Below are 26,711 nucleotides of genomic sequence, written 5' to 3' on the forward strand. Positions count from 1 at the left end.
TGGCAATATGCGCCACTTGAGCTCTTCCTCGTCATCTGGACCTGCTGTCTCAGAATAATGGTTGCACTCCTTGTGTCAAGAAAAACACTTGATGGTCTCCACAGCATCACTACCATTGGTGTTGGAATATCTACTGGAGCTGAAATGCTCAGGTTTAGCAATGAGCTTGATCAAAGTCCATCTCGCAGCCATTACTGCATTCCATCATGAGATTGACAGGACCTTGATCTTCACACACCTAGTTACTAAATGCTTCCTCACAGGTCACCAGAACATTTACCCAGAAGTTTGTCAACCTACCCTGGCCTGGGACCTCAATCTGGTATTGAAATGACTCACCAGACCACCATTTGAACCCTTAGCCAACTGCTCCCTGCTGCATTTGTTCATGAAAGTGGCCTTTCTGGTTGCTATTACTTCCGCCAGATGGTTGAGTGAGATGGGTGAGTTCATGTCAATCCTCCCTACACAATATTCTCCAAAGATAAGGTCACACTACATCCGCAACCAAGATTCCTACCGAAAGTAACATTAGCCTTCCATATGAACCAACCAATCCATCTTCCCACGTTCTATGCCAAATCTCACAGCACTCAGAAAGTGGCCATTTTGCATACATTGGACGTTAGGCATGCATTAGTATTTTACCTGGAAAGGACCAACCCTTCCTGGAAATCTTCTAGCTTTTTGTTTCCACTACAGAGCATTCGAAAGGCTGCATAATATCAACTCAGAGATTGTCTAAATGGCTCTTCACATGCATTGGTCAGTGTTATCGTATTTGGAACATGGACTCTCCTGCATACATCAGAGAGCATTCCACACGATCGATTTCTACTTGATAGCGTTCTTCAACAATGTTACGATATTAGAAATTTGTAGATTGGCCACTTGGGCCTCTGTCCACACATTCACTGAGCGCTGTGCAATCACTCCAGACTCCAGGGGTTGACACCATAGTTGACCTAACCATACTTACCTCAAATGAACTTGAAGTCCCTGCTGCCTTCTGAGGGGCACTGCTATACAATCACTTGAAGTGGAGCACCTCCAGGACAGCACTCAAAGAAGAAGAAGAAGAAGAAGAAGAGAAGTTTACTCACTTTGTGCAGTAACTGAGGTTCTTAGAGATGTGTGTACTTGTGGGTGCTCCACTACCTGCCCTCCTCCCTTCTACTTTGGAGTTAGCAGTTGGGAATCTGAGGTAGAGAAGGAACTGGAAGGCTTCGGTAGTGCACACACTAAACGCAGCACCAACAGCACCATGAGATGCCTGCTGTGCACACACAGACACTGCTACCGTAAATCTCCATTCAATGATGCCGGGACGCACCTACATCTGAAGTGGAGCACCCACAGGGCACATATCTTGAAGAACCTAATTTACTGCACAAGGTGTGTAACTTTCTAATCTACGTTCAGCATCAGTAACCTGGTGAAGAGGAAATGTATTTGTTGGATAAAGTACACAGTGTCAAGGGCTCAAACTGTGAACTTTTAACAAGGAAGCCTCACCTTTTTTGTCCTATCAGCATGTCCCAGAAAATAATCCTCAGAAGAACTTTGATGGGTTAAGAATGGAATGCCTCTGTCAGACTTATGTTTATTATTTTATAGTGCATAGAATCACATTTCTTTATATGTGTCTGAAAGTTTGCAGTTCCCTTTTAACTATGGAGTCATGACTGACTTTGACTCTAAAATGTTCCCCTTCTGGTCCTGAAGGCTGCTACATAGTTATGCTGAGTTCTTCACTAAGTCCAGGTGCATTCCCATTGACATCAGTATGCTTTGGATCAGGCCTGGCTAACCTGTGGGTTCCATAATTTATTTTAGGTCACCGATGAAGACTCCCCCCCCAACCCTTTGTTTCTTTCTGTAAAAATAGAGATACTGAAAATGAGCAGTTCAAGGTGCTTTGTGTTCCATTTGGAGAGTACTACTTTAAAATGATGTGTGCCATCCATCTGCCACCAAAAAGAAAAGAGAAAATAAACACATCTAAAATTATCTTCAGCAGGAAAACCACCTTAGACAGAGGGGAGAACAATGTAAAAGATCAGGAGTTTGGTGTAAAGCAGGGATCGGCAACCTTTCAGAAGTGGTGTGCCGAGTGTTCATTTATTCACTCTAATTTAAGGTTTTGCGTGCCAGTAATACATTTTAATGTTTTTATAAGGTCTCTTTCTATAAGTCTATATTATATAACTAAATTATTGTGTGTAAAGTAAACAAGGTTTTCAAAATGTTTAAGAAGCATCATTTAAAATTAAATTAAAATGCTGATCTTACATCGCCAGCCTGCTCAGCTCTCTTCCAGCCTGGGATTCTGTTCACCCAAGCCTGCAGCAGGCTGAGCAGGGCCTGCGGCCGGGATCCCAGACCTGGGTGGGGAGGTTTCAGGGGTCAGGGCAGAGGGCTAGGGGAGGGAGTTCAGGGCAGAAGGCTGTGGTGGGGGGGGTTCAGGGATGAGGGGTGGAAGGGGGGTAGGGCAGAAGGCTGGGTGTGTGTGGGTCAAGGGCAGGAGCGGTGCCAGGGTTTTTGGCTCCCTAGGTGGGGGTCCTTCCATGCTCCCCATCATTGGCAGCAATTCTGCTACGGGCGGGGTCCTTCCACGCTCCCGGTCTTCGGGGCACTTCAGCAGCGGGTCCCAGAGTGAGTGAAGGACCCACCGCAGAATTGCCACCAAAGACCCGGAATATGGAAGGACCCCCCCCACCGCTGAATTGCCGCCAAGAGCGGCAAAATGCCACCTCCTCAAATCCTGGCGCCCTAGGTGACCAGCTAGGTCACCTAAATGGAAGCGCTGGCCCTGGTCAAAAGTCAGGGCAAAGGGCTCGGTGTGTGAGGGGTGCACAGCAGAAGGCTGAGTGTGGGGGGGGTCAGGGCAGAGGGCTGAGGGTCGTGGGGGGTATAAGACAGAAGACTGAATGTGGAGGGGGATCAGGGCAGAGGGCTGGGGTGCTCGGCTCATAGGGGGCTGGAAGGGATGTGCCCTGTTCTGCCCCTTTCCCCAAGGCTCCATCCTACCTCTCTCTCTCTCTCTCCTCTAGGGAACTGCCTGCACGCTGTTGCTCTTCCCCCTCTCCCCCTTGCTAGGGCCATCAGCTAATTGGCACAGGGAAGGAGAGGAGGTGGGGAAGGAAAGCACCACTCTGGGGGAAGAAGCAGGGGAGAGGGAAGATTGGTTGCTGCAGAACCAATCTTCTGCATCCTGCCTCTGCAGGGGAGAACGGTGGGTGGGGAGGGGGGCTGAGTGGGGCTGGGGGCCAGGACTTTGGCAGGTGGCTGCGTGCCACTTAAAATCGGCTCACGTGCCATGTTTGACACGCGTGCCGCAGGTTGCCGACCCCTGGTGTAAAGGATATGAGATTTTCTCTGAAGACTTAAGTGAGTTTAACATAAACAAACAATAGAAGGCTGCATCATCATCTCTAATACAAAAAGAGGTAACACTGTGTTCAGATCTAACATGGAATCACCAACATTAATTGATTTCTTTTATATCTGTTTCATTTTTTCAGAATCATAAAGATCATTAATCAAGAAATAATTTTCTACTTTAAATTTTGTATTTGTTACCTTATTTTGTGTTAATGCACAAGAACTCTCTAATTTACTAGTCATAGACTCATAGAAGATTAGAGTTGGAAGGAACCTCAGGAGCTCTTCTTGTCCAACCCCCTGCTCAAAGCAGGACCAACCCCAACTAAATCATCCCAGCCAGGGCTTTGTCGAGCCAGGCCTTAAAAACCTCTAAGGATGGAGATTCCACCACCTCCCCATTCCAGTGCTTCACCACCCTCCTAGTGAAAAAGTTTTCCTAATATCCAACCTAGACCTCCCACCATTGCTCCTTGTTCTGTCATCTGCCATCACTGAGAAGAAGCCTAGCTTCATCCTCTTTGGGATAGTTGAAAGCTTCAGATAGTTGAAAGCTGCTATCAAATTCCCCTTCACTCTTCTTTTCTGCAGACTAAATAAGCCCAGTTCCTTCAGTGTCTCCTTATAAGTCATGTGCCCCAGGCCCCTAATCATTTATGTTGCCCTCTGCTGGACTCTCTCCAATTTTTCCACATCCTTTCTGTAGTAGCGGGCCCAGAACTGGCTGCAGTACTCCAGATTTGGCCTCACCAGTGCCAAATAGAGGGGAATAATCACTTCCTTCGATCTGCTGGCAATACTCCTACTAATTCAGCCCATTAGCCTTCTTGGCAACAAGGGAACACTGTTGATCATATCCCAGCTTCTCGTCCACTGTAATACTCAAGTCTTTGTTTGCAGAACTGTCAGTTAGCCAGTTGGTCCCCAGCTTGTAGCTGTGCATATGATTCTATCATCCTAAGTGCAGGACTCTGCACTTGTGCTTCTTGAACCTCATCAGATTTCTTTTGGCCCAATCGTCCAATTTGTCTAGGTCACTCTGGACCCTATCCATACCCTCCAGTGTATCTACCTCTCCCTCCAGTTTAGTGTCATTTACAGATTGCTGAGGGTGCAATCCATTGTATCATCCAGATCATTAATGAAGATGTTGAACAAAATCAGCCCTAGAACCAACCCATGTGGCACTCCGCTTGATACCTGCTAACAACTAGACATCAAGCCATTGATCATTACCCATTGAGCCCAAAGATCTAGACAGCTTTCTATCCACTTTATAGTCCATTCATCCAATCCATACTTTTTAACTTGCTGGCAAGAATACTGTGGGAGACCATATCAAAAGCTTTGCTGAAGTAATGGTATGTCATGTCCTCTGCTTTCCCCATTTCCACAAAGCCAGTTATCTCATCATAGAAGGCAATCAGGTTCATCAGGCATGACTTGACCTTGGTGAATCCATGTTGACTGTTCCTGATCACCTTTCTCTCCTCCAAGTGCTTCAAAATGGATTCCTTAAGGACCTGTTCCATGATTTTTCCAGGAAGTAAGATGAGGCTGACAGGTCTGTAGTTCCCTGGATTCTCCTCCTTCCCTTTTTTAAAGATGGGCACTACATTTGCTTTTTTCCAATCGTCTGGGACCTCCCCCAATCACCATGAGTTTTCAAAGATAATGGCCAATGGCTCTGCAATCACATCAGCCAACTCCCTTAGCACCCTTGGATGCATTGTATCTGGCCCCATGCACTTGTGCCTGTCCAGCTTTTCTAAATAGTCCTTAACCTGTTCTTTCACCACTGAGGGCTGCTCACCTTCTCCCCATACCATGCTTCCCAGTTCAGTAGTCTGGGAGCTGACGTGGTCTGTGAAGACCGAGGCAAAAAAAGCATTGAGTACTTCAGCGTTTTTCATATCATCTGTCACTAGGTTGCCTCCCTCATTCAGTAAAGGTCCCACACTTTCCCTGACCTCCTTCTTGTTGCTAACATACCTGTAGAAACCCTTTTTGTTACCCTTCATATCCCTTGCTAACTGCAATTCCAGTTGTGTTATGGGAGTCCCCACATATCTTAGCCACATAGGTGTTCACAATTGCATCACAACATCATTAATACATTTAGCTGCATTCGTTGTATTTAGCTTGAAGTATTCTCTCTCACTGGTGAAGGGTAGAGTAAGTGGATTTCAGTGAATGGAAATTGCACAATGCTGTATTTCTAAATATTATGTGATGGGGCAAGGCCAGATGGCTACAGTAAAGTAGTAAGGGACAGGTATGTTAGCCCCAGGCTAAACAAATCCCTAGTACCATGATAATCAAATGGCAGTTGCTCCAGGTTAATCAAGACACTTGGGGCCAATTAAGATCCTTCTAGAAGGCAGTGGAGATAACTACATTGATTGGAACACTTAAAGCCAATCAAGGGCTGGCTGGAACTAGTTAAAAGCCTCCCAGTTAGTCAGTGAGGGGTGTGTGTGAGGAGCTCGGAGCAAAGGGTGCAAGGAGCTGAGAGTGAGAGGGTGTGCTGCTGGAGGACTGAGGAGTACAAGTGTTGTCAAACACCAGGAGGAAGGTCCTGTGGTGAGGATAAAGAAGGTGTTTGAAGGAGGTCATGGGGAAGTAGCCCAGGGAGTTGTAGCTGTCATGCAGCTGTTACAGGAGGCACTCTAGACAGCTGCAATCCACAGGGCCCTGGGCTGGAACCTGGAGTAGAGCGCGGGCCTGGGTTCCCCCTAAACCTCCCAACTCCTGATCAGACACAGGAGGAGCTGACCCAGACTGTGGGTTCCACCAGAGGGGAAGATCATGGAGGTGAGCAAATTCGCCAATAAGCACAGGACCCAACACGGTAGAGGAGGAACTTTGTCACAATTGATATAAAACATTAATAGGAAGAGAAATAGTCCTGAATTACTGAAACAATGTGAAATAATTTTATTCAAAAATATCACTATAAAATTAACATTGCCTTCTGTATTTTTCTTGAAATCTGAATTATTGAAATAAAAAGATGTTAAAAGATTATCCCAGAAAATTCTTGTGTGTCCAGTGTGTTCTTTCTATTTGAATTGGAAGAACTTCAAGTGAATGCTGTATATGTAATCATGAGTATTAAGCTTTGAAAATTGCTCCTTCGGTCAGAGAAAGGAAACATACCCTGTGGCCTGTGAGACCAATCAAAACAGCTCAAATTTCAAACACAGAATATTTTAGATGAATTGCTCACAAATAAACTAAAGTCCAGTGATTATTCACAGAAATATTTTGAAGAGCAATTTTGAGCAGTGAATATATACAATTTGGAAACAGTAAAAATAATTGAATAAATTATTAGTTATGAGTTATTCACACATCTCTAGTGGTGTGACATCCTAAATATACTGAAATAGGATGGAAGTCTATACTAGTGAAGAACACATGATGTGATTTACATATTCTACTTCATGTAAACTGCCATGGGCATTTCATAGCTTCATTCTGAACGGAAAGTTTTAGATCTCTACAAAGTAGTCCTTTGATGAAATTATATTTTCATGTTTTACCTTCTCTATTTTTTCATGTGTTGTCCTCTGTTTTAATTGTTTTCAGCCCTAGCTAGTAGAGTGTTTTAAAGTCTATCCATGTTTGAAAACCACATATACTTAAATGCAGAAAAATTGGAATATTCCCATTTGTGAGCTTTACTAGTGTAATTAATCTGGTTCCTTTAAATATAACTTTGACTTCTGTTTGAACTGATGTGGAGATATTTCAGTGATCACATACACTGTAAAGCAGGAGGCCGTTCCAGGACTGCCATGTTATTAATAAGTACAGTAACCAACTAAGTTTTATTTTTTTGAATATTTCCCTTAATTATAACTGTTCACCAATGTACGTATTCAATTTATTTTAAAGCATGACTGCATTAAGGGAAAATTGATGCATTGTCTTTTCTTGCGTAGCAGCTTGATGACATCAGCTGTTCTGAAGGCAGCACAGTGGATCTGACAAATCCTGAGGAGCTTCTGAAACAGATCCCTGAGCTGGCTGAATACTTCAAGAAACCTGATAACTGTTTTCCAGAAGGTAAGGATCTGCTGATTTCATTATGACTAGGAAGTGAGAAGAACAGCCCACAGTAACCTGTTCTCCTAGCTAACGCTGAGACACTCAACACCAAGGCACTCTATTTGCAGAGTATTTAATGTTAAAAATAGTTTAATAATACATAATTACCTAGTACTTGTTTAGCACTTTTAATCCATAAATCTTAGTAATAGTGAAAACATATGTGAAATAGGCAGAGAGAACTTGTTAGTGTTTGGTTGAATTTCTCTAGAATGGTAAGCCTGGAGGCCCACTTTAAATTGCTGTATAACTTTTAGCTTTACAAGTTTATTTCATGCCAATATTTGTGCTCAATGCATTTTTAAATTTTCAAAGCTGGTTCCTTCCAGCCAAAACTATCCATAACAAGGTTATTGTGGTTGTCGCTAGAGGAAAAGTTAAATTTATTAACATTTCCTTCAACCCCTTATATCAATTATTACTCTGAACAAAGGATAGTCTCCCCATCTGTAGTAGATGTAATGGTGTACCACATGTTAACAAGGTCAGTTCATAGTTTGATTAATTTCCTTCTGGGTTACAATTCCATATAACTATAAAGGAATAGAGTTTCTGGATAATTAACTCTTTGATTTTAGAAAGCCTGACAGTATTCAGATCCCTTTCCCACAGCGTTCTTGCTCCTTGTCACTTGCATTAGTTGACATGCTGTTTCTTCCTACTGGCTGGGCAGCACTATCATAGGGTGTCTAGACATCCAGATAGGGAGAATCAGAGGTGACAACCAGCTATAGCACAAGACTCTTCCCATCTATCTCCTCAGGAAAAGGAGTTTTTTGAAGAGCAAGAGATGAGACCAGATGAGGAAACTCCACCAGCAACAAATATATCTTACTCTTTGTATGATGAGAAAAGAATGCCTTCTCCTCCTGCCTTTAGAGATGACTTCAGACATTTTAAGAGATTAGCTGAGTTTTTCCAAATTTCATTGGAGGAGGTTCAGGAAACCCACCATCAGCTGGTATATATACTCCACACCATTCCCTAAGGCAAAGTAATTCCATCAATAAATGAAGCCTTTCTTGAACCACCGAAAACATTGGAAGTGCAGTCGCTGGGGGATGCCACAATGGTCAAGAGTGCAAACAAAAAATGTTATGTGCCTGTGAAAGAGACATAATACCTATTTGAATGCCCAACGCTGAATTTGTTGGTGATAGATGCTGTGAATGAGCTCAATAAGCAACACCACTCCAAGACTATCTCATGCTAAGGACCAGAAATGTTTGAATTTATTAGGCTGAGAGTGTTATTTTTTTGGCTTCTCTGCAGTTTAGAGTGGCAAATTATCAAGCTCTCATTGCTAAATACAATTAGCTCAACCATAATAATTCACATCTTTTATTGTATATTTTAGTAACAAAAAGGAGAGTTTTAGACAATTATTGTGTAGGGTCAGCTTATTTCCAAAGCATCACTGCAAGCTTCATTGGATGTGGCAGTTACAGTGTCATGCTGTATGGCAACAGCACTAGTGATAAACTGGGCATTGCGACTGCAATCCTAAAAGAGGTCCAGAATACTGTGCAGAATATCTCATTTGATGGAACAAAACTGCTTAGTGATACCATGGACAAACCTCTCCACCTACAGGAGTCAGGAAAGGATTTCTTATTATGTTAGTTTATCTCATCTCCTCCCTCTGAAGCATGAGGGATGGCCACAGCTGAAGTTGGGACATTGGAAAGACTCTAAAGTTGCACTGAGCATTCTCTCTCTCAGGTGCATGCCCAGTGGGTTCTTGCTGACATGCTCCGGGTCTAATTGATTGCCATACATTGAGTCGGGAAATAATTTTCCTCCAGGTCAGATTGGCAGTGGCCTTGGGGGGCGTTTCACCTTCCTCTGCAGTGGGGGGTGATGGTAATTTGCCAGCATTAACTGGGTATATCTCAGTTAATCATTTCCCTGCCACTGCAGGGGCCTTAGGCATTAGTGCACCTTGGTGCCTCCTATTTTCTGCCTGTGGCACATAATAGTTTAGTCTCTTTTGGACAGTAATACTTTGGTCTAATTTCTTTTGTTAGGTTGTGGGCACTGGATGGCATTGGTGGCCTGTGACATATGGGAATTCAGACTAGGTCGGGGTAGGCAACCTATGGCACGCATGCCGAAGACAGTACACAAGCTCATTTTCAGCAGCACTCACACTGTCCAGGTCCTGCCCAGTGGTCCGAGGGGCTATGCATTTTAATTTAATTTTAAATGAAGCTTCTTAGACATTTTAAAAACCTTATTTACTTAACATACAACAATAGTTTAGTTATATATTAAAGACTTATAGGAAGAGACTTTCTAAAAATGTTAAAATATATTACTGGCACACAAAACCTTAAATCAGAGTGAATAAATGAAGACTCAGCACACCACTGCTGAAAGGTTGCCGACCCCTGGACTAGGTAATCTGATGGGTCCCTTTGGCCTCAAAACCATGACCATGTCACTCTTCAAAAGATCTGAGGGCAATGCTTCCTTCACTCAGGATTTATACTCCTGCTAACAAAAGAAAATACAGCAGGTCACAGACATACCAAATCTCATCAAGTTCAACTTCCAACCTATCACAGGGCATCGTAGCCACCTAGAAAGAGATCTAAGTTCCAGAAGAATAGACCTTCCACATCTGCAACTGCAACAACACAAATATTCCACATCTATCTGGCAAGCACTCACTTTGTATGCAGTGTTGTTGTAGCTGTGTCAGTCCCAGGATATTAGAGAGACAAGGTGGGTGAGGTAATCTCTTTTATTGTACTAACTTCTGCCTTTGAGAGATATGAGCTTTCAAACTACACAGAGCTCTTCCTCAGGCAGTTGGTGACCCGAGGAAGAGCTCTGTGTAGCTTGAAAGTGTGTCTCTCTCACCAGCAGAAATTGGTCTAATAAAAGATATTACCTCACCTCACATTGGTTGAGAGCTGTGAACCACTTCACTGTTTGGATTTACAGCTGCATTACTCTTCTACTTCACTCTTCCTACCATTTGGAGACCATCTTTCCCTTTACAGAGACTCATGGGAACTTTTATATCAGACAAATGGCTTTAGAAGTGATAATGCATTCCTCCACCCCACCCACTTTCCCTGTCCCTTTTCAGGGACCCCCTCACAAGAAGCTTTTTAAGAAAGGAGGTAGAATCTCTTCTACAACTAGAAGATATAGAACCAGTTCTATTCCCCTATGTGGGAAGGGTTTTTTACTCAAAATGCTTCTAAGTGGCCAAGAAGGTAGGGTGGAAACCTATTTTGGACCTCAGAATACTGAACATGTTGATCAAGACACAGAGATTCAGGATGGTTACGTATGCAGCAAGAACACCAGTAGATCCAAAGGACTAGTTTGCAGACCTTGACCTCCAGAATGAATATTTTCTTATAGCAAAGTGATCACTTTCAGCATTGTGTACTTCCATTTGGCTTTTTGATTGTCCCCAAGATTTTCATGGAAGTTCTATAAGTAGTAGCAGCCTACCTAAGATATTTAGGAGTTCAAGTCTCCCCTTTCCTAGATGACTGGCTCCTCAAGGTTGATCTTATGACAAAGTACAGTCAGCAATAAACAAGGCAATAACCTTATTCAAGACTCTATGGTTAAAACTCAAAGGAAAGTCGACTTTGATACCCATTCAGCTCATTGAGTTTATAAGAACCAACTTGGACTCCAAAACTGCTAGAGGTTACTTATCAGGTGACAGGTTTGATACAAAGTCAAGACTCATTTTCCAACTGCACTTGAGTCCACACAAAACAGCAAGTACTTGTTGAGTCATTATGGTTACATGTACATTTGGAACACCTCATGCCAGATTGCATATTCAGTGCCTTAAAACATGGTTAAAGAGTGTTTATATACCCAAAAACACGGTCTAAACAGGTCACTGAATTCCTTAGAGGGTTCTTGACTTGTTCAGTTGGTGGAAGGATCCAGAAAAGGTATTCTTTGGAGTATCTTTTCAGACTATAGTGACAAATGCCTTTGTAATAGTCTGGCGTGCTCATCTTCTGGATCATGTGATCAGAATCACAACAGATGACAAGGCGACCATAGTTTACATAAATCATCAATGAGGACTGAGATCTTTCTCCCTATGTACAGAAGCAGGGAAGCTAGAGAATTGGTACATAAGCCATCAGATTACCATTTTGTCTGTATACTTACTGAGTCTGCAGAACACTACAGCAGATAAAGTAGACATTTCCTGTAGGATCACTAATAGGAGCTGAACTATTCAGTGTTTTACAGAATATTTGCTAGCTGGGTACTGTTTTAGGGGAAGTCTAGATCACAGCTTTGTAGAGGATGAATTCCTCATAACATGGTCTGAGAGTTTTGCTTATGCCTATCCTCCCATTCTGTGTTGCTTTTGAAGGTACTGAAAAAGATAAAACAAGAAAAAGAGAGAGTCATTCTTATAGCACCAGCATGTCCAAGACAAATATAGTTCCCAGACCTTATTAATGTCTCAACTTAATTTGCCTTAATTTGCCATTGATGCCCAAATTGCTGACCCAGGAATCTCCATTCCTGTCTTAGTCTGATCCATCTCAAGATATTTTTGCTAAGCACAGAGATGAACTGTACTGCAGAATTGCAAAACATTGGTGAACAGCAGAAAACCACTCACGAGAAAGTCTTACCTTGAGAAATGGAAGAGCTTTCAGTCTCGGTGTATATGATGTGGCTTTTCTCCTTTCAATTCTGAATTACCACATTTATTATGTTACCTTTGAAGCTTAAAGATCTTTGGTTTGTTCTTGAGTCCAATGATCACCTAGTCTGATTTCCTATGTAACACAGGCAGTAGAACATCCCCAGAATAATTCATTGAGCACATCTTTTAGAAAAAAACAACTTTGATTTAAAAATTGTCAATGATCGAGAATCCACCATGATCCTTGATAAATTGTTTCAGTGGTTAAGTACTCTCACTGTTCAAAATTTACATGTTATTTCCTGTCTCAAATTGTCTAGTTTGAAATTCTAGCTATTGGATCATGTTATCCTGTTCTCTGCTAGATAGAAGAGCCCACTATTAAATATTTGTTCCCATGTAGATACATATACACTCTAATCAAGTCACCCTTTAACCTTCTCTTTGTTATGCTAAATCAGGGGTTCTCAACCTATTTGTCATTGTGGGCTGCATAGGTTGAGAACCACAGTGCCCCTCACCTAACCCCCCCTCACACACACACAAACCCCTATGCTCAGCACGCTCAATGACTACAAGGAGTCAAGTCAAGGGTCCAACCAAAGTCTGAGTGAGGTGTCAAGACAAGGGTTGAAGGTGGAGTCAGAGTGGGGAGTCAAGCCAGGGTCAAGCCAGAGATAGAGTCAAGGGTAGGGCAGAGGAGCAGGGACCCAGAGCAAGGAAGGAACACAGGAGCTGGGGGTGCTGGGAGATCTGGAATAAGGAGGGCAGGAACCCTGACCAGGCTGTAAGGAAGAGCTCAGGAATCAGCTGAATACACAGGGTCCAAAGTGGCAGCCAACAAGGGATTCACCTACTTGCTCAAACAACTTCCTGTGCCTCCTTCTGGTTTAAGTAGTGCATCTAAGCCAATTGGTGGGGCTGGATGTTTTTCCAGTCAGGAGCTTTGTGGGTGGAGCCCTTGGTGAGCACTGGATGGTGGCTGTGGTCTGAGCACTACCTGGGGACGTATGGGCCTGGGTTCAAGATCCATGATCAAGATCACAAAATACTCTCTGCTACCTCTAAATGCTAGCAGGACAAAACTAAGAACTGTTTAATAGCTAATAAGACAGTGAAGGAGCTTTGGACAGAGAGGATTCCTACTCAGACCATGCAGCAATGAGAAGGAACTAGAGAAGTGGTAGGTCTGCACCTCCCAATATACCATGTTACTGAGCAAGAGGAGTTCCAGGGCACAGGAATAAACTCACAAGATTTTCCTGTTTTAGGTGCATTGGGTAGAATACACACAGGGACCAGTACTTAAAGAAGAATCAGCACTTCAGTTGATTTTACTATTTAGGAAAATGGAGGATGAATAAGTACAAGCAAGTTTGAGTAATATGCTGAGATTGAAAGAAACATTTCCTGATATTCATCCTCCATTTTCCACTCTGCCATTAAATTATTTTCTAGGATATCTGCTATAAAACAAAACAATAGAGTGTGTGCATATATGTGTGTCTATAATTCTTAATTTGACTTTCTTCCCAACAACCTTTGTATGCTGCTTTGTCTATTTAGGCTCCAATCCTGCAAACACTTACACACATACTTAACTATAAGAAGGTGAGTAGACTTCCAGTGGGCTACTCACCTTCTTCCAGTTAAGGTCATGCATAAGCCTGAACTAGTTTATGATCCTGCAACAAATTTTTAATCCATATGATCCCATATCCCATGGCATTTAAATTAATATTCTAAGTAGGATTTTGTGTGGTACTATAGTAGTTCCTTTAGCATTCTTTGTAATTAAATTATGCATGATGGATTGTTGTGGATGTTATGTAATTCCACTGCAATTTAGCATGGACTAGTTCTGTATCCCCTCTATCTCGACAATTTCAGTTCAAAAACGGTAAAATTATTACAAACCAGATCCTCAGGTCTAGCCAAGTTACTCTCAGCATAGGACCCAAGGTGGGGAAAGAAAAGGTGACTATCCTGACAGTAGCTGGGGCCAGTTCTGCCCCAACATAAATTAGAGCAGTCTCTACCTTGTTCTGACCTGTAGGCTTCTCTAATCTCTGCCCACAGCAAAGGCCACCAATGAGCCATTCTGCTATCTGGAGATTACTGAAGTGCAAAGCACTTCTAATCCCGGTACATGCCTCATGAGATGGGGAAGGATGAGCTGGTGCAGAACTGGCTATGTCACTTCTACAGGAGACAGAGATTCCTCTAATCTGGGGGAATCTCCAGCTTCCCTGTCAGAGATTGACCCAAAGGTACCTGACTGGGACCAAGGATCTGGCCATATATTTTCAGTTCATAGCCAAAAGAAACTGTAAATTCCCATTTAAAGCAGCATTGGGAGGTAGGAACGTTTCCAAATATATCAGACTAGCACATCAAACTATTTACTTTGTGTAAATATTGTATTCTCTTTTGTTTTTGGTTATTATCCTTGTGCATTTTACTGCAACCATTTCCATTATAAGCATTTCAGCTATATTACAGTCAATTAACATTAATTTACAGTCTAAATCACAAGCATAACACCACAATGTTATTAGCTTTATTTGTCTCCACCCTAAAGCTACAGTATGAATCTGTTGTTAAAAGAAAACAATCATTTTAGTAGGAGGAGATACCATCAACCTGCCTCACTATGGATTTTTGGTCAAAATTTAGAAATGGAAGAGATGGAGAGTCAGAAGCAGTTGGAAGGGAAATAAGGAAACATTACTTACTGTGTACGGTATCTGGAGTTTTTCAGGATGTTTTTTTTTCCTCTGGGTGCTCTGCCATAGGTGTGCATGTACCTCAAATTGAGAGATTTTTGGTAGCAGTCTGTTCCGTCCACAAATGCACCATAACTATCCTTGTACCCTGTACTAAGGGTACATAGGGCTGTGCTGGACCAACTGCCACTCCAGTTACTTCCTTACTGCAGAATCCAACCACAGCAAGGTTTCCAAAGGTCAGGCAGTGAAGCACCCATAGGGACAAAATGTCTTGAAGAATTCCAGCTACTGTCCAAAGTAAGTAATTTCTCCCCCTTCAAGTACATTTCCTTAAGAGTACTTTGCTCTGTGTGACTCCTAGGTACAATCCCATCTAAGGAGATGGGTACTCTGGAGGTCCATCTAACACTGGTTGAAGAACAGTGCCTTTGAAAGCAACATCTGCTGAAGTACTGTGCACTGTTGCATAGTGTTTAGAAAAAGTGTGAAGAGAGACCTAAGTGGCAACTTTACATATGTCCAAACTAGGAATATTTTTCAACAAGAAGCTGATTTTTACTTAATGGAACGAGCCATAAAAACTGAACGGCACTGAAGATTAGATAAGTAATAAAAATCCAAGACCCTCTTTGAAAGTCTTTGGGTGGAGACAGGAGTTCCCCTCATCCAAGCTGCAAAGGAGATAAAAAGTCTAGGAAAAGGTTTAAAAGATTTTGTTCTTTCCAAGTGAAAGGCTAATGTCAGTTTACATACTCTGGATGTTGAAAGGACATCTGCCGTAGAAGTAGGGTAAAACACTGGTAACTGTAACTGTCTCCGGCTTTGACCCTTGCTTTGACTCCTCACCCTGTCTCTAGCTCCAGCCCCCGGCTCTCGTTCCTGGCCCCTGACTCCAACCACTAGGCCTGACCGGCCATGCCTCAGTCCTCACATAGCTTTTCCCCACCTCAGAACTGACTCTGTTCTCTCCGCTTGGAAGAAGGCCTATGCCCAGGGATCAGGGGTTGAAAAACTGTGTTTCCTGCCCTGCTCCTTCTCAGTCAGTGGTGATCCTGGGTGCAGCCTTTCCAGCCTTGGGGAAGCTTATATCTCCACCAACTGCAGCATCTGCTGCTCCTTCCCTCCCCAAATGTGAGAGGGACAAGAGCTTCAATTGAGGAAATATCTCAAGGAGAAAGCCATGAGATCCCAGTAGGATTCGGGCTGGGAGGACTTAATGCAGCACCTCTCTGAGCATGAGCTCCAGAACAGAAGTCAAATCTACTAAGTCAAAGGACCCATTGTGTGGAAAGAAGGGGTACATTTTAAACACAGGACCAACTACACTTCCAAATCTGTTTCCAATAGAAGGGTTCCCTCCCTGATTCCTTCCAAATCAGATGAAACCTTGTGCTTGAATCCTAAAGACTTACACCTGCCTAAACCTCCCAAACACAAGGGTAAGGCATGCAGAAGCAAGGATCCACTGGTACTGACTCTGGTTCTGACTACTAAGCCAAAAGATCACCATCTTCTGGCAATGACCATCAGCTCCAGGCAGGAATCTTCTCCAGTGGTACTGACTCAACCCCATAAGGATCTGCCAACTGCTAAGCCTGTTGAAGTGCTGGGTCTCCCCATACCAACTACTGGGACACTTTGTATTCTTGGATTAATTGAAACTTCTACCTTTCTGGATGGTATCTTCACATTCTCTACCCTCAATTTCCTCTTCTCCCAAGTCCAGTTCTTCTAAGGATGGTTCTGACACCAAAAGAGGAACCCATCTTGAGGAGAAGGAGCTACTCCCCTACTCCGTCCACAGACTGGAGTCTGCATCTCCCAGTATCACTGTTATCACTGAATCCAACCTTCTCTTCAGCCAAATCTGACATCCAAGATGAGCAATCACCTCCACAGAGGAAGATTAGTCCTGACAGAGCCTCTAGACTGTCTTGGACCCTCCCTCCACCCAGACACTATTACGCTCTGAGGGACTGATAGTACCCAATGGAGTCCTCCCCAACCAGCTTTCAAACCATCATACTGACCCTACTGAGGTCCATGGGATCCCTATGCATGGCACCTTTGATCTATGCAAGAGTCTCACTGACTCTCTTTTCCTAGACAACACCAACCAGCTCCATCAGAGTATGCAGAAGAAGAAGATATTGAGCTGAAACCCCTGGTAGCAGCAGTACCAACAATCATATCATCTTTCTTACTTGATGAGGTTAGCATCCTATCTTCGCCATCCCTGACTGATGACAACAGGCAATACCAAGAACTCTTGCGGAGGGTAGCAGCTGACCTCCAGATCCCACTTCAGCATAAGCTCCTGGGCATCCTGCAGCCTACTCATCTCAATCGAGTGCCTCTCCCTCTAAATGAGACCATCATGGAACCTGCCAGGGTGACGTAGCACACACCTGTATCTTGCACTGTTACACCTAAAGGGGCTGAAAGATATTTTGTACCTACCAAAGGTAGAGGAATTTTTGTTCACTAACCCTGCCTGCAACTACCTAGTTGTACAAGCAGCCATAGAAAGGTCCAGGCAGCAACATCTCAAGACTACCCCTGCAGACAAGGGTGCTTAATGCATTGACCTTCTGGGGAAGAAGGTATTTTCACTAACCAGCCACCAGTTTAGAATTGCTAAGTACCAGGCCCTGTTAGCGAAGTACAATTTTACAAAGTACTCCAAGTTCCTGAAGTTTAAGGAGAAACTCCCTCAGTGACAGAAGGTCCAATTTCAAACCCACATTGATGAGGGTAAACTGGCAGCAAAGACATAGTGGACATGGCTAATACCACATCTAAAGCCATAGCAACTCTAAAAGTTATGCAGCGTGAATTGTGGCTTCACTCTTTGGGACTCTCAAGGGAGGTTCAGTATACCATCAAAGATCTTTCCTTCAAGTCTAATCTTTTTAATGGGAACACAGATGAGTCCTTACATTCATTAAGGACTTCAAGACAATCCTCCATTGCACTGGCATTTATTTCCCAGCCTGTAAGAGGAAATATCATAAACAGCTGTAAAAGCCAATTCCTCTCCTACTATCTTTCTACCACCTCTCCATACAGACTGTGCTGTAAGTGCCAGAAGATCCAAGGACCAAAATATGTAGCCTCATCCACCAAGATATCAGCCACCCAACCTCATTCACCAGCAAAAGGTTACTTTGGTGGGACATTCAAGAATTGCAAACCATCACAGACACCATCCCCTGCTGCTTCCTAAACCTTTAGTGGCTGCCTAGCATACTTCACTGACAACTGGAGGGCCATAACAATGGATAAATGGGTACTAGATATCATGCACTCTGGCTACATCTAGTTTCTTTTCCAATTCCTCTTCAGAGACCACTCTCACAAGGAAATCCTCCATCAGGAGGCAGACTCTCTCCTCACAAGGGGCTATAGAGTGAGTGTTTCCTGCACATTGGGGGGAGGGGTTCTATTCCAAGTATTTCTTATTTACCAAGACAAAGGGAGGATGGATACCAATTCTTGACTTGTCAGCTAAATATTTTTATTTGCAAATTAAAATTCGTTTTGCTTACATTGGCATCTATAATTCCCTCCCTTGAAAAAGATACAGGGCTTGCGGTTCTTGACATGAAAGATGCTTTACTTCATGTGAACTTTCACCCATCCTACAGAATAGCACCTAGGGTCCTCACAAAGGTCTTTTCAGTGGTAGCAGCAGAGATGAGATGAAACAACTTCACCATCTTCCCATACCTAGACAACTGGCTCCTAACAGGCAGATGCAATTGGGAATTTCACGTGGCACTCTTATACTTGGTCCATCTTCTGGCATCTTTGGGAATCTGCCTAAATATGGAGCGATCCACCTTGATTCTCACATATACCATAGACTTCATAGGTGTGACCCTAGTCTCAACCTCAGCAAGGGTCTGCCTCCATCTGGACAGATTCCAGGCTATGAACAGCCTGATCAAACAAGTCACTTACAGACCTCAAACTAGAGTCAAGGTCTGTCATTCCCTGCTAGGACACATGTCCCCTTGTACTTATGTAACACTATTCACCAAGCTTCACCTTTGCTGCCTACAGGCCTGGCTTTGGTCTTTAAACTTACCAGACAGATATAGCATGAATCCCAAGGTGACAATCCCTGCCAGTGTCATAGCTTCCTTTGCCTGACTGAAAAATCCAGAGCAAATGCACTCCGAAGTACATTTCCTCCCTCCCACACCAACCATTACAATACAGATGTATGCCTTATGGGTGTCTGTACAACACAAGGTACATGGACACCTTGGGAGGACAGGATGCATATCAATTTCCTGGAACTAAGAGCAGTCAGAAAGGCCTGTGATGCATTCCTCCCCACCTGTGCAGTCCCAACATGGCCAGATAATGTTGAATAACATGACTGTCTTTTACATAAACAAGGAGAAGTGGTACACTCATGGCATTGATATATCTGGAACCATGTCACACTCTCAGCAACTTAATTCCTAGGAATACAAAACTTGCTGGCAGAGAATTTCAGTGGGTACTTCTCCACCAACCATGAGTGGGAGGTTACACAATTCTGTGCTCAACAAAATCTTCACTCATTGGGGAACACTATCTTTGGACCTTCAAGAAGAACAAGAAATTCAACATATATAGGTCAGGATTGCAAGACCAGTACACTTCTGATATCCTGAGGTAGACCACCTGAGGGTATGCCTTTCCACCCATTTCATTACTACCCCAGGTTCCGCAGAAAATTTGCCACAACAAAGCAAGAGTCATTCTCAGTGCACCCAACTGACCCAGGCAATTCTGGTTTCCAGACCTTCTGTGAATGTTAACCACTCCTCCCATCTGAATCTGACCCTTCCTGGATCTGCTAACTCAGGAGAACAGTGGGCTCAATATCCCAGCCTGGACTCTGTTCACTTCATGGCCTGATAGTTGGATAAGCTTTCATTTTCCAAGGCTGTTAAAACTATCTTCAATCACAGTAGAAAAAACTCCACCAGAAAATGTTATCTAGCTAAATGGAGGCATATCTCTACCTGGCTGCAACAAAACTAGTTGTCCCCATAGACTGCAGGTATTCCAGACTACCTCCTTACTCTCAAGACATCAGGATGTTTTATTAGCTTCCTATAGATCAACCTAGCAGTGCCCAGTGCCTTTCACCACTGGGTGGAAAGCTACTCTGTTTTTAGTCAGCTGATAACAACAACTAGATTCCTAAAGTGTCTCATTAGGATCTTCCCACCAACACTGCAATGGGACCTCAATTTTGTACTCTATTTACTAGACCATGCTTTGAACCACTGGCCAAAAGCTCAGTATCCCACATTTCTATGAAGGTCACTTTCCTTGTTGTTTTCGTGTCAGAGAGAAGGGAAGCTGGGGTCACTCATGGCCCACACTCCATGCAGTACTTTTGATAAAAAGAAGGCATCTCTTCATCTCCACCTGAAATTTATTCCTAAATTAATTTCCAAGTTCCACATAAATCAATTTACTTGGTGGTTTTCTTTCCAAAACCTCATGCCTTCGGCAAGGAAAGGAGGCTTCACCTCTCTGTCAGATAAGCTTTGGCATTCTATCTGCAAAGACTGAAACCAATTAGGAAAACCACTTAGATTATTAGTTGCTATAGCAGAATAAACACAGGGTCAAGCAATATTTGCTCAGAGATTCTAAGTGGATTTCTGGCTGTTTCCTCCTTGCTTTCAGTTAGCACAGTTCCCTGTCTTGAATGGGATGAGGACCCATTTCATTAGAGCATAGATTACTTCAGTAGCATGTCTCCGAGAAGTGCCTATGCTGAACATTTGTAAGGCAGTAATCTGGAGCTGCATCCACACTTTCACAAATCATTAACCTTTAGTCCAAGCCTCTTCTGCTGACTTCAGTCTTTGGAACATCAATATTACAGAATCGATACCCTCTGCATCTTTGCACCTCCTTCCTACTTGACTACTGCTTACCAGTCACCCACATATGGAATGCATGTAGGGACCAGCACTCACAGAAGTAATTGAAACTACTTACCTGTAACTGGATGTTCTTTGAGATGTGTGGCCCTATATGTATTCCACTACCTGCCCTCATTCTGTTCTGCTTTGGATCATGACTGGATTTGTAGTAGAGAAGGAACTGGAGAGGTGGTCAGTCTGCACCTCCCCTTACACTTTGGATACTGAGCACAAGAATCTCCAGGATGCAAGGGTTGACTAATAGACTCTGCTCACAAGATTTTCCAGTCTCAGGTGCACTGTGCTTATGAGTACCCACGTGTGGAATACAGATAGGAACCACCTATCTCAACCTCCAGTTACAGTTAAGTAACCTCCATATCTTCTTTCAAGGTGTATGGTGGAAACCCAGTTGATTTGTACATTTCAATCTAGAATGAATAAATGACTAGAAGTTAGAATGGAAGGAACAATAATACACTGTTAAGTAGGTGGACTAGATGACCTGACAGCTCGTCTTTATCTTTAATTTTTATGATGCAATAACTCATTCTGCCAACTGCATTTTCCTTCCATATTCCAGTGCTAACCGTGCTGTGGAAAATGCTGGTAAAGCTATGAAATTTGTCGTGTTATGTTACCTTTGTTTTGTGAATCTGAACATCATCACTTTGAGGTTGTTGCCAGTGTTCTCAACAATATCGGAAAGATAGCTCACTAAACGGTGCAAGATATTCCTCATTGCTTAAAAATATTTTTGTAGTTTGTTTTCAAAGGAAAATGGACAGAGAGATGAAACAGCAGAGACACAAGTTTAAGGTGATCAAGGACTTTCCCCTGAACCCAGAAGTTTTTATAGCAGTCCTGGTTGTTCATGTACAGTTATTTACCATGTGTCCCTCTTTCAGGCTGTATTCGAGGTTCCCCTTGCTGTTCCGTGAATACCACAAAGTTTCCAGGCAAAACATGGTGGAACCTGAGGAAAACATGCTACAAAATTGTTGAACACAACTGGTTTGAAAGCTTTATCATATTCATGATTCTGCTAAGCAGTGGAAGCCTGGTAAATTTAACTTACTCTCATATCAAATTGAATTATAAATGATTTTTTAGCACAGGAAAGAGGGTGTATTTTCAAAGCTGATGGGGGGAGAAGAAGAAGAAAACTGGCCTAGTAAAGGGCTAACTTTTTTAATAATAATTAGAAAAATGCAATAAGTTGAATGACAGAATGAGCAATTCTAACAAGCTGTGATGATTTCCATTCTGGTTGTATATTGGTTTTTCTGAAGCTTTGGTAGTTATTTCACACACAGAGACTATCATTTTTATGTTCATCATTGAGACCAAAAAGTCTTTCCTGGTTCTAATTATCTTGGAACATGAAGCTGAATCTACTTTTGAACTAGATTTTTGTATCCATCTGAAAAAATACTCACCTAAAAATTACGAAAAATAAAACTCCCCAGGATAGAAGTGTCGTGTGTCTGTGTGTGAAAGTTACAAGTTAGTAAATTAGTGTAAATTAAATAAGTCTAAAGGGAGCTAGGTTTGTGTAACTTACATATTGAGGGGCTGGAAGAATTAATTAATTTTGTCTCCCTCTTGACTTACACTTTCTTAGACGTGGGATGCCCTGCACCTTTAAAAGGGTTGGTCATACTGCACTCAGTTGCAAAGCCTCACTTTTATGTTAGTTTCTGTTTTGCTGCCAAAATGATAAAGTGGTCAACTGTATTTAAATTAGCAATCCATAAGTCTATCTTCTTGTCTGCTGGTTCCAAATATAACATTGGAGCTTCTAACCCATGGCTGTCCAGTGCTCTTGCTGCCTGCCTAGGAAGAAAAAGTAACTAAATAATATTATTTTAAAAAGGAAAAAATCACTTTGAGGCACAGGTAGCAGACTGAAGCTTTTGTCCCAAGGAGACAGTGTCAGCCAGCCAGAAAAACAGGGAAAGTAGGCAAATAGGGCAGAACAAAGAAGGAGATAGTTGCAGTGGCTGCTGAGCTGCCAGACACAGAGCAGTGAGGATGAAGCAGCCATCTTGGATGACCTCATGCAAGAAGACAGAGACCGCTTTAGCCTGAACTGAGGGTATATAATCAGAGGGAGCCCAAGTACTGTCAAAGGAGTGATTCTGCTGTGTAAGCACACAGCCAGCAAAGGGAGATCAAGTACAGATAGTGCGTGGTTAAAAAAAAAAAGTGGAAAAGCAGATATCCAGGAGGATGTGTAGTTCAACAGGACAGAAGTAAAATGGCAACTCTTCTGGGCAATATTAGTGAATTTGAAGAGAACTGTGAATCATGAGTTGTGTACGTCAAACATTTTGAGCAATTTGTGACCTGCAATTCCATTTCAGATGTACAATGAGTTTCAACCTTGCGACAGGGATGGGTCTGAAAGCATACAGACGGCTGCATGATCTACTATATCCAGCTATGCCTTGAACTGCCACATATGCTTCAGTTACTGCAGCAATGCAGGAATATTTCTCTCCTACCCATCAATATTAGCAGAATAATAACAGGTCCATCAGAGACATCAGGAAAGAGGAGAGTCAGTGAAACAGTTTGTTGCTCCTCTAAAGACAGTGCTCAGAGCAGACCAGTATCTACTGCATTGTAACAAAGATTTGTTTGCTACTCTTAGTGAAAGACAGTGTTTCAGCAAATTAGATTTGTTCAATTCATACTTACAAATAGATTCATAGATGGAAAGACTTTAAGGTCAGAAGGTACTGTTGTGATCATCTAGTCTGACCTCCTGCACATTGCAGGCCACTGATCCTCACCCACCCACTCCTGTAATAGACCCCTAACCTGTGGCTGAGTTACTGAAGTCTTCAAATTATAATTTAAAAAATTCAAGTTACAGAGAATCCACCATTTACACTAGTTTAAACCTGCAATTGACCTCTGCCCCATGCCTCAGAGGAAGGCAAAAAATACCCAGTTTTTGCCAATCTGACCTAGGGGAAAATTCCTTCCTAGTCCCTCATATGGCAATCGGTTAGACCCTAAGCATGTGGGAAAGACTCACCAGGCATATACCTGGGGAAGAATTCTCTGTAGTAACTAAAAGCCCTCTCTATCTTGTGCCCCATCTCTGGCAATTGGGGCTTTTTGCCACATGCCATTGTAGACAGTCCCATCATACCATCCCCTCCCTAAACTTACTAAGATCAATCTTGAAACCAGTTAGATTTTTTTGCCTCCACGCTGCTCCCCTTGGAAGGCTGTTTCTGAACTTCACTGCTCTAATTGTTAGAAACCTTCATCTAATTTCAAGCCTAAACTTGTTGATGGACAGTTTGTGTCCATTTGTTTTTGTGTCCACATTGGTGCTTAGCTTAAATAATTCCTCTCCGTCGCTGATATGTATTAATAGAAAGCAATCGTATCTCCCCTCAAGCCAAGCTCTTTGAGTGTCCTCTCATAGGGTAGGTTTTCCATTCCTCGGATCATCCTAGTAGCTCTTTTCTGCACCTTTTCCAGTTTGAATTCATCATTCCTAAACATGGGAGACCAAAATTGCACACAGTATTCCAGATGTGGTCTCACCAGTGCCTTCTATAATGGTACTAACGCTTCCCTGCCTCTACTGGAAATACCTCTCCTGATGCATCTTAGGACTGCATTAGCCTTTTTCACGGCTACATCACGTTGACAGCTTATAGTCATCCTGTGATCAACTAATACACCCAGGTCTTTCTCCTCCTCTGTCATTTCCAACTGATAAGTCCCAAATGTAGATTGATATGGCATCGAACAAATATCTCACAATCAACATAGAAGAAAAGCTTATTTTGCTGCCTATTGCCATTTTCCAGGTGTAGTAGGTGTTCGGGCCAGGAGTTTGAAAAAATGGCCACATCATCGAGGTAGGCAACTGCAAATTCTTCCAGTCCAGCTAGTAGACCATGTACCAGCCTCTGGAAGGTGGCGGGTGCATTTCGAAGGCCGAAAGGAAGGACATTGAATTCATACACCCCCGCATGGGTGACGAATGCTGACCTCTCCTTGGCAGGTTCATCTAGCGGTACTTGCCAGTACCCCTTGGTTAAGTATATTGTAGAGATGAACTGGGCACGTTCCAACTTCTTCAATAGCTTATCGGTACGTGGCATTGGATAGTTGTCCGGACGAGTTACAGCATTTAGCTTACGGTAGTCCACGCAAAAGCGTATTTCCCCATCTGGTTTGGGTACCAGAACCACTGGAGATGCCCATGCACTGGTAGATGAGCGGATTATACCCATCTGTAGCATGTTTTGGATCTCCCGTTCTATAGCAGCTTGGGCATGAGGAGACACTCGGTAGGGTGGGGTTCTGATTGGGTGAGCATTACCTGTATCAATGGAGTGGTATGCCCGTTCAGTCCGTCCTGGGGTGGCTGAGAACAATGGGGCGAAGCTAGTGCACAGCTCCTTGATTTGCTGCCGCTGCAGACGTTCCAGAGTGGTTGAGAGGTTCACCTCTTCCACGCCACCGTCTTTTTTCCCGTCGTAGTAGACACCGTCAGGCCACTCAGCATCCTCTCCCTGGACTGTAAACTGACAAACCTGTAAGTCTCTGGAATAGAAAGGCTTGAGAGAATTAACATGGTACACTTTAGGCTTTAGTGAGGAATTGGGAAATGCTATGAGGTAGTTTACAGCTCCCAGGCGCTCTTGGACCGTGAATGGCCCTTCCCATGAGGCTTCCATCTTATGGGCCTGTTGCGCCTTCAAGACCATAACCTGGTCTCCTACCTTGAAGGACCGATCTCTGGCATGTCTGTTATACCAGGCCTTTTGCTCTTCTTGAGCATCCTGTAGGTTCTCTTTAGCAAGGGCTAAAGAGTGTCGGAGGGTGCTTTGTAGGTTGCTTACAAAGTCCAGCATGTTAGTTCCTGGAGAAGGCGTAAACCCCTCCCATTGCTGCTTCACCAACTGTAATGGCCCCTTAACCTCGTGACCATACACAAGTTCAAATGGTGAAAACCCTAAACTGGGATGTGGTACAGCCCTGTAGGCAAACAGCAACTGCTGCAACACTAGGTCCCAATTATTGGAGAATTCGTTGATGAATTTTCGTATCATGGCCCCCAAAGTTCCATTGAACCTTTCCACCAGGCCATTGGTTTGATGGTGGTATGGGGTGGCAACCAAGTGATTCACCCCATGAGTTTCCCACAGTTTTTCCATGGTCCCTGCCAGGAAATTAGACCCTGAATCTGTAAGGATGTCGGAGGGCCAACCTACCCTGGCAAAGATGTCTGTTAGGGCCAGGCACACAGTGTTAGCCCTGGTGTTGCCTAGAGCTACTGCTTCTGGCCATCGGGTAGCAAAGTCCACTAAAGTCAGTACGTACTGCTTTCCTCTGGGCGTCTTTTTTGGGAAAGGGCCCAGAATATCCACAGCTACTCGCTGAAATGGGACCTCAATTATGGGGAGTGGCTGGAGAGGGGCCTTGACCTGGTCTTGCGGCTTACCCACTCTTTGGCATACCTCACAAGACCGGACATACTTGGCAACGTCCTTGCCCATCCCCTCCCAGTGGAAGGACTTCCCCAACCGGTCCTTGGTTCGGTTCACCCCAGCATGGCCACTGGGATGATCATGGGCTAAGCTTAAGAGCTTCCCCCGGTACTTAGTTGGAACCACCAACTGTTTTTGCGGCTGCCATTCTTCCCGGTGTCCACCAGAAAGAATTTCCTTGTATAAAAGTCCTTGGTCTATAACAAACCGGGATCGATTAGAAGAGCTGAGAGGCGGTGGGGTGCTCCGTGCCGCCGCCCAAGCTTTCTGAAGGCTGTCATCCGCTTCCTGCTCAGTCTGGAACTGTTCCCTTGAGGCTGGGGTCACCAGTTCTTCCTCAGACTGTGGACTTGGGCTTGGTTCCTCTGGA

The 26,711-nt window shown here is 43.4% G+C and overlaps 1 protein-coding gene across 1 annotated transcript in view; it reads left to right on the plus strand.

Moving 5' to 3' along the window:
- The window catches only part of LOC127045481 (sodium channel protein type 5 subunit alpha-like), a 117,750-nt gene that overhangs the window by 63,095 nt on the left and 27,944 nt on the right, over positions 1 to 26,711 (plus strand). Inside the window, exons 16-17 of the mRNA XM_050941524.1 lie at positions 7,332 to 7,455; positions 21,725 to 21,879. Of these exons, the coding sequence (XP_050797481.1) occupies positions 7,332 to 7,455; positions 21,725 to 21,879 (279 nt within the window). The remainder of the gene's footprint in view (positions 1 to 7,331; positions 7,456 to 21,724; positions 21,880 to 26,711) is intronic.

This window comes from Gopherus flavomarginatus, chromosome 2 (genome assembly GCF_025201925.1).
Source record: "Gopherus flavomarginatus isolate rGopFla2 chromosome 2, rGopFla2.mat.asm, whole genome shotgun sequence".
Lineage (NCBI taxonomy): Eukaryota > Metazoa > Chordata > Testudines > Testudinidae > Gopherus > Gopherus flavomarginatus.